The sequence below is a fragment of the Mchenga conophoros genome, linkage group LG6 (genome assembly GCF_057382185.1).
Source record: "Mchenga conophoros isolate Kocher_MC1m ecotype Shallow Benthic linkage group LG6, M_conophoros_male_GT1.1, whole genome shotgun sequence".
Taxonomy (NCBI): Eukaryota; Metazoa; Chordata; class Actinopteri; order Cichliformes; family Cichlidae; genus Mchenga; species Mchenga conophoros.
In genome coordinates this window covers 2,591,211-2,603,379 of record NC_140531.1, presented here as the reverse complement: position 1 = coordinate 2,603,379, position 12,169 = coordinate 2,591,211, and the positions used below count along the sequence as shown (strand labels likewise).

Below are 12,169 nucleotides of genomic sequence, written 5' to 3'. Positions count from 1 at the left end.
GACAGTGACTTTGTTCTCTGGTCTTTAGTTTCTATAAATTGTTGCTTTCTGTGATCTTACAGCTTACTCCTCTTTGTCATTCAGGTTATATGTAAGAAATTTATTGATTCAACATTTCTGGTATTGATCAGGCCCGGCTGTGGCTTGTGAAATTGAGCTCAGCATTCCAAAAAAATGTGGTCAGCTAAGTTTAACAAGGTGGGGCTTTAAGTAAGTAAACTTTATTAAAAACCAACTCCCAAAACTACTTGGACTCAAGTGCTTGATTAAGGACAGTTTTTTTCTTCTTTTTTTGAAATAATGAAAATTCAGGGCTACTCAAGGTCTTGAATAATAGCTTGTAGTACCATATCAGCCTATTAGAGCACTTCGCTCTCGCTCTGCAGGCCTACTTGTTGTTCCTAGAGTATTTAAAAGTAGAATGGGAGGCAGAGCCTTCAGTTTTCAGGCCCCTCTTCTGTGGAACCAGCTTCCAGTTTGGATTCAGGAGACAGACACTATCTCTACTTTCAAGATTAGGCTTCAAACTTTCCTTTTTGCTAAAGCATATAGTTAGGGCTGGACCAGGTGACCCTGGATCCTCCCTTAGTTATGCTGCAATAGCTGTAGGCTACTGGGGGATTCTCATGATGCACTGGGTGTTTCTTCTTTGGTCACCTTTTTCACTCATGTGTTTATAAACCTCTCTGCGTTTAATTATTACTCATTATAATCTCTGGCTCTCTTCCACGGCATGTCTTTGTCTTGTCTTCATTCTCTCAGCGGTAACAGCAGATGCCTGAGCCTGGCAGTGCTGGAAGTTTCTTCCTGTTAGAAGGGAGTTTTTCCTTCCCATTGTCGCCAAAGTGCTTGGTCATAGGATTTGATGTGATTGTTGGGGTTTTCTCTTTTTTCTTTTTATTATTGTAGGGTCTACCTTACAATATAAAGCGCCTGGAGGCGACTGTTGTTGTGATTTGTTGTTGTATACATAGAATTGAATTGAACTGAATTAATTAGCCGAATGAGACATAAAGGAAAGCATTTTCATATGTGATGGAATTAATAACAAATCACTTAAAAGTACAAGACAAAAAAGAAGAAAATGTAACAAAGTGATTTTAAAGTTTCAACTATGTTTTAACTCATGTTGCAGTGAGGTCACAGAGAGAGAGAGAGAGGATGATAAGGTGTGCATGGATGTGATTGGGTTTAAGAGTACCTGTGGAAGTTGTTCTTCCCTGTGTCTTTGGAACATTGGATCTAAGAGTTCATCGTCATCGTCTCAGTTTGTCTCCTCTCTAAGATCTGAACAAAATCAGCAACCGCACTAATTCATCTCCTCGATTTATGTGGTGGTTTGTTATGTTGATGTAGATGTTTGTACTTTTTTAAATTGATGAGTTAATGTACCAAAATATAATACAGTCATCATTTCTGGGTAACAAACTCCTGGCATGAACTTAGTGTAATGTAATGAATGTAATTACAAATCCTTCCTTATTGTTTTGGGCCATTGTTTGGTCGAGTGATTGAGCATCTCTCATGCCTTTGATTACACACTAAAACACTACTTTACACAAAATCAGTCCATGATTCATCTGCTGGTTTCTCACTTTTGCCTTCTTTTCCTCTCTCTGTCTCTCTCTTCACATATTGCCCACAGGCACGTACTAATTGAAGAGCCCTTCTTATAATTGGTTCTAATTGTTAATCACACAGCCCTATTAGAGAACAGTCTAATTAGAATTACAGATGATCATTAGCTGAGGTCCTGTCATTAATTGAACATTGTGACCTTGATAATTACTGTAGGCCTACATGGATTCTATGTGCTAAATAGAAATTTCATATTTACTCTGAAATTTTCCAAAGACGGATTTTTTCTTTTAATGAACCTCTAGAAAGTCATCTGTATATGACCCATTGTCCTTTGGTTGACTGTTGTAGAGGGCTAATAACCTGTTTATCTTGCTAGTGTCAAGAACAAGATGAGCTCTCTGACAACTTTTTCATCTTCATTCTCAACAGTTTCTGTCTGAGGACTCAAGAAATGTAGCCTGTGGTAGCAGCTTTAATTAGCTTTGTTTTTCAGGTGATTATCTTTCAGGTAATACTGACGAACCGCACGTTGCAGGTGGGAGCACCACTTGTTGCAGCTACATATTCCACTTCAGTATCTTTTTCAAAAATACCTGGCCATAAACTAACTGGCCCCTCAGCTGCCTTTTTCTCCTTTTCCGTTCACGTTACTAAAGTTTAAAGGACTGGCAGTCTGTCCAGACTGTGCCCACTCATTTGTCTACCTGTATGTCAGCTGTTATAGAAACACCTGTGACACTAAGATGGATAAGCAATTCAAAACTTCCCTCAAGAATAACCTGGCTATGATGTGGCCAGAATATTTGTCTGCATGAACACTTTGGACACTTCTTATTGACTTAATAGATATTACAAAACTCTCAAAGATGTCGTTAACATCCTAAATATGTCAAGTATCCCAAACAAATATTGTTAACCCTGTGATTGCATTTTATGTTTAACTACAATTAGCTGTAGATGTAGATGAATGATGGGTCATAAACTAAATGAGGGCTTGATGTTAGATTTGGGAGAGTACAGAGTTTGGAAGTGTACAGCCTGCGTGAAAAACTCATTTAATCACTGGATGTCATCCATTGGTTATTGAATCGCAATTTTAAAGCTTTAACATTAATGTTTTGGTTACTGCCATGTTTGCTTTTCTGAGCCAGAAGTGACAATATTTGGATGAAAGACTGTATCCTAGCTAGCCATCTTTAGTTAGTAGCCGCATCTGTTCAAAACAGTCAGAGGCGCTAACAGCGGTAAGAGCCAAGATGGGGTCTCTGCATCATAGAAATATAACCTGGTGTACCACATTAGCTACCTAACACTGTTCTCACATGGCAGAGTTTCTTATTGTAAAATGTTGGCCATTTTATCTGTCAAGAGTATTTACCACGGTTATTGTAGTTGTTTACGTAGCTTCCGACGCTAATGCTAAGGCTACTCCTACTGAGACAATTGGAGGGCTACACAACGCCATCAGTGAGCTAAACTAAACACCTGGATAGCTTCATAGTGATTGCAGGAGATTTTAACCACACCAGTTTAAAGGCTGTGCTCCCTAAGTTCAAGCAATGTGTGGATTTTAAAACCAGAGGAGGGAGCATGTTGCACTTTGTGTATACAAACCACCCAGATGCATGCAAGACTACCCCCCCCCCCCCCCCACCTCGGCTGCTCTGATCAACTTTTCATTATGCTGGTGTCTGCTTACAAACCACTTCTGAGGCATAGCAGGCCAGTAACGAAACTGTCACGTCTGCCAAGGCGAGCCATGTGGTGTTGGAGGGAGAAAGGACCCAAAATGCAGGCAGTAGATGATAATGCTAGTGATGTTTATTTACAAAGTGGCGTAGTGGCAAAACAGGCAATGAGGGATGGCAAATAACTAAAGAAACCTAAACTGGGAAAACTAAATAACAAACCTGAGATGATACCAAACAGTGTGAGAGGCAGAGAGACGCAGATAAGGAAAAAGACACCGTGGAACACAGACGAACCAGCAACAGGCAGGAGAACACACAGGAGTCCAAAAACAACCAAAGGAAACCCCCCGAAGCACAGAGAGCAGATCCAAAACAGTTCGGGAGGCCGACCCGGAGGACGGCGGCACAGCAGTCCAGAACAGTTCATCTCCGGAGGCTGGCCATGCGGAAGGCAGTGGTGACGGCGACACAAGTCTGGAGGCCGGCCGCGCGGAAGGCAGCGACAGCGTTCAGGAGGTCGTCCACAGTGGCGATGATGCCCAACATGCGGCCTGGCAGATGACCGACGATGGTGAGGCGGCAGTTGGGGACCTGAAGGCGGCGTGGCCCCGCAGCACCAGGCGAGGCAGAAGCTGAAGCGGAGGCTGCTGCAGGCGAAGCGGAGGATGAGGGTGCTGCAGGCGAAGCGGAGGATGCTGCTGCTGCAGGCGAGGGTGAATGATGCTGATGCTGCAGGCGAGGGTGATGGCCGGACGGGCTCCTCGGACCCCCCAGCAAAAACAGTCACAGAACCAATGCTAGTGATGTTTATTAACAAAGTGGCGTAGTGGCAAAACAGGCAATGAGGGATGACAAATAACTAAAGAAACCTAAACTGGGAAAAAATGTCCACCACATTACACTCGGTCATCACCCATCTGGACCTGAAAGATACCTTCGCCAGACTCCTGTACATTGGGTTTAGCTCATGATTTCACAGAGACTAATAGAGAAACTCTCCTTACTTGGCCTGAACACCACCGTATGTCTCTGGATCCTGGTCTTTCTGACTGAGAGACCTCAGTCTCTCCATGTTGGGAAAAACAACTCCAAGCCTATTACACTGAGCACTGGATCTTCTCAAGGCTGTGTTCTCAGCCCACTGTTGTTTATGCTGCTAACATACAGATATGAGGGTAACCTAATCATTAAGTTCGAATATGATACCACAGTGGTGGGACTGATTCGTGGAAATGATGAATCATTGCATTGAAAAAAAGTTGAACACCTTGAGGGCTGGTGTAGGGAGAACCATCGGGTGCTAAATGTAGCCGAAACATAAAAGGTGATCATCGACTTTCACAAGGTGTGGATCAAGCATGCTCCCCCCTTCACCATCAGCGGCCAATCAGTAGAGGGAGAGGAAGATGTCAGGTTCCTAGGTGTGGAGATCTTGCAAGGTCTGAACTAGCATCAGAAAATCTCAGTGATCCAAAAAGCAAAGAAAGGAGTTTGAAACAAGTCCCTCTCCTCACCAGCATCCTCAGAATTTTTTTAAGTGGTGTGGTTGTCATAATGTGTGTCAGCGTGGTATTCTAGCTGCAGTATGTCAGACAAAACATGACTGCAGAGACTAGTTGGAGCAGCCGAGAGTTTCCTTTCCTCTGTCCAAGACCTCTTCCAGAGATTCTGCAGGAATAGGCCACTAAACATAATAAAGGACCCCTCACACCGTATCCATAAATGTTCTTAACTGATGCCATCAGGCAAACGGTTCCACGTTAACAGAGGCTGAACCTACAGACTGAACCTGCAGACTGAACCTGCAGACTGAACCTAGAGACTGAACCTGCAGACTGAACCTGCAGACTGAACCTACAGACTGAACCTGCAGACTGAACCTACAGACTGAACCTACAGACTGAACCTGCAGACTGAACCTAGAGACTGAACCTGCAGACTGAACCTGCAGACTGAACCTACAGACTGAACCTGCAGACTGAACCTACAGACTGAACCTGCAGACTGAACCTGCAGACTGAACCTGCAGACTGAACCTACAGACTGAACCTGCAGACTGAACCTGCAGACTGAACCTACAGACTGAACCTGCAGACTGAACCTACAGACTGAACCTGCAGACTATGTCCCATGTCCCTTTAAGACGCTGTGCTACGTTACAGACTTGACGGGGTGGAGTCACATGACTCTACTACCTGTAACAAGACGAGACACGGGTGAACAAATGGAGGACGATTTAAATGTTGAAGCAGCAGCGACGGAGGTAGAGCTGGTGGAGGAGGAAGAGGAGACGCTTGTTAACAAAAAAAATGCATCATCAATCGTTTGGGAACATTTATGATTCAACAAGGATGATATTGATCAAAAAATTGTTAAATGTAAACTCTGCAAAAAGACTGTTGCGTCAAGTCAAGGTAACACAACCAACCTCTTCCACCACCTGCAGCACAACCATGTGATTCAATTCGAAGACATAAAAAAAGCTCAAAGCGAGAAGAGAGTAGGACCAGCAAAAACGTCTTCCTCCACCAGGCAGCGGTCAATAACCGAAGCATTTGCTAGTACTCAACTATATGAGCGAACTTCAAAAAGATGGCAAGAAATCACAAATGCTATAGGCTACCACATAGCAAAAGACATGGCTCCTATTGCTACAGTGGAACGCAACGGGTTCAGACACTTCATGAAAATAATTGACAATACGAACTCCCATCACGAAAATATTTTTCAAAAACTATCATTCCCAGCATGTACAGCACAGAGAGGGAAAAGGTTGCTGCTGAATTGAGATACGTTAAGCACGTTGCAGCCACATCCGATCTCTGGTCCAGCCGTACAATGGAGCCGTATATTAGTCTCACAGTTCATTACATCGACAACAAATGGGAGCTGCGTACCAGAGTGCTCGAGACGGCCTATTTTCCATCTGATCACACGGGGGAGATGGTTGGACAGGGGTTGAGAGCGATGCTGTCTGCATGGGACATCAGTGAAGAGGACCTTGTTGCTATAACAACTGACAACGGCCCAAATATTGTGAAAGCTGTCAAGCTCAATAAATGGACACGGGTGCAATGTTTTGGGCACAGGCTGCACCTGGCAATCGGTAAGTGTGTACATCTTAATATATTTGGGTGGTGACATCTGGTGTGTTTTAAAGTGACTTTAATTCTGTGCGTCATATTCAAAATTGAAAGTATTAATGTTTGAATAATGTTTATATAGGCATAAAATACTTAAGACTGCTGAGCAGCAGTGTATCCAGAAAGTTTTTACAGAAGACTTATTGTGAGCCAGTGTTGATCATGTTGTGCTGTGAAATGTAGCAAAATACATGATTTTTAAAATGTTTTATTACTGTGCCAACCCTTTTTAACTTTGTAAATTAAAGATCCTGCCTGAAACCTGACATGGTCAATATGCTTGTGTTTCTTAGCAAGAACCTGGAGTAAACACTACTCAGGTAAACATTGTTAAGGTTCAAAATATTGGGGATGGAGACAAGAGAAAAACCACAATAACAACACTGGTCCGGTCGGGTTGAGTCAAACGATGATTTAATGATCACACACGTGGGAGATGGACACTGATGCAGACAGCCTCAAAATCTCAAAATGGTGGAGCATTGCTCAAACTTTTATAGCCTCTGGTGCCTCCACCTTATCATACAAAGCCTAAACATTCACATGCTTTCTCTCACACAGCGCCTAAGCTACGACCTTGGCTCCCTGTTTATCTGCTCCTGCTGAGATGGGGCAGAAAACTCCAGCACACTCTGTTCTCTTCTACTCAGACAAATTAGATTTCTTATAACTCAGCAGTATAATGCATCATAAAACAATATCATTCATTCACAACAAGTCAGCAATTTAATGTAATGCAAATCAGTTTAACTAATGCAATAGTTATCAGCTTCTTCTAATTCAGGAGAATAATGCAAACTAAAACTACATAATAATTCACAATCTTTAATTAGGGGTATAACATGGCATAAAATAATATTATAATCGAACAACATCTACAACAGTAGTTTGATTGAACCGCTCAGGATACCAAGTCTGCTGCTGCCCCTTTTTGAAGTGCCCTGTTCAAGCCCTGCCTAATTTTAACTATCAGTGTTCTATTGAAGTTTTTTGCAAACAGCACTATTTAATGTTTTTGTTTAAGAGTTTATAGTTTTCACGAGTCACATGGCAGTGCTTAGTATTTATTATCGTTTTTTCTGTGTTCAATTGACATTTGTGTTTGTGACATTATTTGTTTACAAGTTCTAGTACCTCAAGGCCTTAGCAGAGATAGGCCTTTGTCCATGACGGCATTACATTTGCACAATCATTGTTTACTTTGTGAATAGCCAATGTGAAACATATTTATTATTAAACTATTTTGTTTACAAGGGATACACATTTTTTAGAGAGCATGGTTACATATTGTATCCTACACTTTTTATTTTGTTCAGTTAATAAATCTTAACCACTAAAAGTACTTACTACTATTGTCTTCATTTATTTTCAGTGACATTTTACAGTCCTTTAAAGTGGTAATAATATAATTGCAATGAATAGGTCTAGGGGGAATAATATTATCAAAATAACTGGAGGAACTATGCTGCCTGCCACAGCCCCATCAAATGAAGAAAACAAAAACGTTTGTTTCTTTGGCACTTGGGGTGGTTATCGTCCATTTATCGTTATCGAGGTTAACTGCTCAATTTATCGTGATATTGATTTTAGGCCATATCGCCCAGCCCTACTACAGACTGAACCTGCAGAATGAACCGCTTTCTCCCACAAGCTGTTAGAATGCTGAACTGCTGTTTAGGACATATACAGTACTACACCCAAGACTGTGTGGCAATGTTTCAACCTTAGTTTTGATTATTTGTCATTCCTACACAGTCACTTTTACCAAACTGGTATTAACCACTGGTTGCTGCTTACAGCCAGTGAGAGGCTATTTTACAGCTAGACGTCTTGGGCAGTGTGTGTGTTTGTGAGGTTGCTTAATTGACGTTTGTTTGTGTGTGTTTTTAAAGGTTTGTGTTGACCCTGAGGAAACACGCCTTTATTTTGCCTGCACTTGTTGGACAGCAAATTGAGTTTAACCCTTTAATGACCTCTATCTCATCAACATGATCAATACTTGCCATAATTTCAAAGTGCTATCTACAAAACTCTTTTTTTTGTCTAAAATTAACATTGTTGTTAACAAAAAGTTGCCAAAAACACCCAATGTATCAAATGTGATACAAAAAATATCTAATAAAAACATATCATACACAACATGATATAGCAAAACAAAGTGGATTTTGTTATAAGGGTTATTAAACATCTCAGTTCTTTGATGGGCTGGGTCTCACAGGGTTTCCAGATTATTTGTGTAAGTTTCATGACTCTAAAGTTGTCTTGGAAGGTTGTGACACTGTGTTCATGAAATCTGTATAAAGGTCTGAGACACAGTACTGAAAACAAGCTTTGCTGTAGTTCGACAGCTCAGCCACTTGATTGTGGTGTGTAATGAGACTTATTTTCACACAGTCATTTGGCGCTGTCACCAAGTGGCAACACTGTAACACAGCAGTTCATTTCCTGTGTATGTAAAGAATTTCAGTATATGTAACTGTAACTAATGTGTTCCTCCCTTTTCTCTCTCACTGTAGGCACTTCCTCTTTAAAACAGGCACAGGCACTACCCCCCTCTTCTCCACAGCTACTCCTGGCTACACTATGGCAACAGGCTCAGTGTACTCCCCTCCTACCAGGCCGTTACCTAGGAATACTCTATCCCGCTCAGCCTTCAAGTTCAAGAAATCCTCCAAGTACTGCTCATGGAGGTAAAATGAATTTTTCACCTTATTGTCCATCAGTAAGAAAGAGTACCTGCAAGCACACGCTTTGACTTTACTCAGAGTTTCAGGAGTTTGGGGAGATGCTGGCAAACAAGCTCGAGTTAGACCACTCCTGGGCCAATTTGGCTACCGGGGTATGTTCTTCAGATGAATGGGAAAAACACACAGCACACTTTGCATCCTGTCTCTTTCAAGAACTTTCCCAGAGAGCACAGAGAGAGGCGGTTCTCCCAGATCCACACAACTGAAGTGATTTCTCTTTTGTCCTCATAGAGATCACATTTGATCAGTTTTTGGGTCACTTGATAAATTAAATCAGTATATTTGTGTCGAGAAATAAATGCAAAATATGAAACTGTGTAAAGTGCATGACAGTCATTTTATTCACAGAAAGAGAGTTCATAGATATTTTTTTGTACTTGATAAGCATCAAATTTATCTTTTTATGCTTTGCTTCAGTAGAGTGGATGTTTATTTAAGTAGAATCAAAGAAAGTGGATCTATAAAACCATCAGCACGAGTGTGGAGCTCTCAGGTTCGAGGTAAACGATTGAAACAACTACAACAGGAGTGACAAGATATGCTGAGCAGAGCATTCATGAATGCTTTCATGTGTTGAGACTTTAAAGTAGAATCTAGAGAACAGCTGACTCTGCTATTTGTTTGCCTACCACAGATTTGTGGCTTATTGTAATGCCTTGGTAACTATTTTATATCCTTTAACTCTCCTTTTGCAAGTTCCACACAAACCAGAAACACTCGGTGCAGGGCGAAACTCTGATCAGATGTTATCTTCCACAGACACAGAGATGCAGATATATTTTATCGGCAGTGTCCAATGATGCAGATAAAATGACCAATGTTAGGAAGTAGCATGAGGTATTTTGGGAGTGGTCACACAAGGCTTCAAGCTGGAGCTAACGTTTGTTTGCAAAAATAAATACAATCCCCAATAAGATGGTGGGATTGGTAATTAAAATAAATGAGTGCTTCCAAAATTACTCCAGAAAACTGTGACACGTGTTACAACCTTTGTTTCCTTTGTTTCCTTTTTTCTCAGGTGTACAGCCCTCAGTGCAGTAGGTCTGTCTGTACTGCTGTCTGTCATGCTCTGTTACTGCATCGGTAAGCTAACACACACACACACACACACACACACACACACACACACACACACACACACCTATAATGCCACTGAATGACAAATGAAATCTTGTATTTGTGTCCACTGTTACTGTGAATTCCTGCCGTCTGTGGTCATAAAAAGCCCTTCAGTGCTTTTCTTTCTCCCCTGCAACACTTTCAAACTGTCAAAGCAATTTACTCCTTGTTAGATTGTGTGCAAGAAGGAAGAAGAGAAAAAACAGAGTCAGAGGGGAGTTTTTCTTTTTCCAAAGGTCATTGATTCCCACAATAGAACTAAAGCAATTACAGCTGAAGCTCAGACGGTCCTTGGACATGTAGATCCCTCGCCACTGGCTTTGTGGGCGGTGTGGTGTTGGTGGGTGGGGAGGGGGTCGGGGGAGGGAGGGGGGAGCGACTGTAATGTCCACATTTTGACTTTTTTCTGGAAATAGAATTACGACTTTAATCTGGTACTTTCAACTTTATTCTCAGAATGCTCGGTGATATCTGTGTTTTTATTCATGTGGCCCTGATACTACAAGGGTGGCTGTAGCTCAGGTGGCAGAGCAGGTCAGCCACTAATCAGAAGGTCGGTGGTTCGATCCCAGGCTGCCTCCGGGCTGCATGTCAAATATCCTTGGGCAAGATACTAACCCCATGTTTGCCTACTAGTGGTGGTCAGAGGGCCCAGTGGCGCCAGTGTCCAGCAGCCTCACCTCTGTCAGTGCGCCCCAGGGCAGCTGTGGCTACAATGTAGCTGCCATCACCAGTGTGTGAATGTGTGTGTGAATGGGTGGATGACTGAATGTAGTGTAAAGCGCTTTGGGGTCCTATGGACTAGAAAAGCGCTATACAAATGCAGGCCATTTACAAGCTAACGTCATACTGAGTAACAGTTTGATTACGTTGAGTTTATTTGCTAAATGCAAGTCACATTAGGCGAGGCCCACGTTAGAGCCATTTCAGAAAAGTTGCAGTAACAGTAACCACAGTCCTGCATAGCTGAGCAGGAGTGGGTGGTAGGCAGGACCGCGCTGTGATCTGAGATACAAGGCGGAAAGAAGAACGCTTTTTAAGAAATAAATGTCATAAGGTGGGAAAATAAACTTCCTGTCTGAACTAAGGAATCGACAAAAAGTGAGTGTGAAGCCAGGGAAGACACAGTGCTGTGAAAACGTATTTTCCCAGAGGCCTGACTTTGGAATTCTTTGCATATTCATGACACTTAAATATTTCAAGTCATGAAACAAATGTTAAAATTATATAAAGATAACCTAAGTACATACAAAAGATGTAATCTGCCTATAATATTTGAATTGAAGGGACCCTCCCGACCCTCCTTGTTAATAATGAATTAACTGTGATTGGCCACATTTCTGGGAAAGCTTAGCTTCACTCACCCTGGTCTGATTACTGCCAGAGCTGCTGACAAAGTGAAGAAGGCTTAAAGACCTCAAATACAAACATATCCTCCTGTAACATGAAGAAACTCAGAAACAGATGAGACAACGCATGGATGGATGGAGCCTACAGTAAACAACATATATACACACCAGTGAAAGAACAAAGTCAATTTTAAGTTAGAAAACTGTCAAAGTAAAACTGACATTGTGTAAGAGTGTTAGACTTTGTGTTAATAAATAACACGTGCACTATAAATTTAAAAAAACAGGTGGGTGGAATCATATTTGTCACATTCATCTTGTATCTGCCACAGAGTGAAGTTATTATTCAGTTTTATAGAGACAGGAATGATCACCTGAAGCAAGCTGAACCGGTCTGAAGGAGCTCTGTAGCCTCGGTAGTGTGGAGCGGTGCGTCTCATCAGCTGTCCATGATGGAGAGCAGTTTGGAGCTTGTTCAGTGACCTCCTGGGACTCACTGACTCTGATGGTTCCAACTTTGTGAATCAGTTTGTTGGCGT

General features: G+C 41.9%; 1 protein-coding gene across 2 annotated transcripts in view; it reads left to right on the top strand.

Annotated features, from left to right (window-relative positions):
* Nucleotides 1-12,169, top strand: part of tenm3 (teneurin transmembrane protein 3) — an 810,020-nt gene that overhangs the window by 687,176 nt on the left and 110,675 nt on the right. For both annotated transcript variants that reach the window (XM_085275827.1, XM_085275828.1), the window contains 2 exons: nt 8,932-9,105; nt 10,181-10,245. In XM_085275827.1, coding sequence (XP_085131953.1) covers nt 8,932-9,105; nt 10,181-10,245 — 239 coding nt within the window. The remainder of the gene's footprint in view (nt 1-8,931; nt 9,106-10,180; nt 10,246-12,169) is intronic.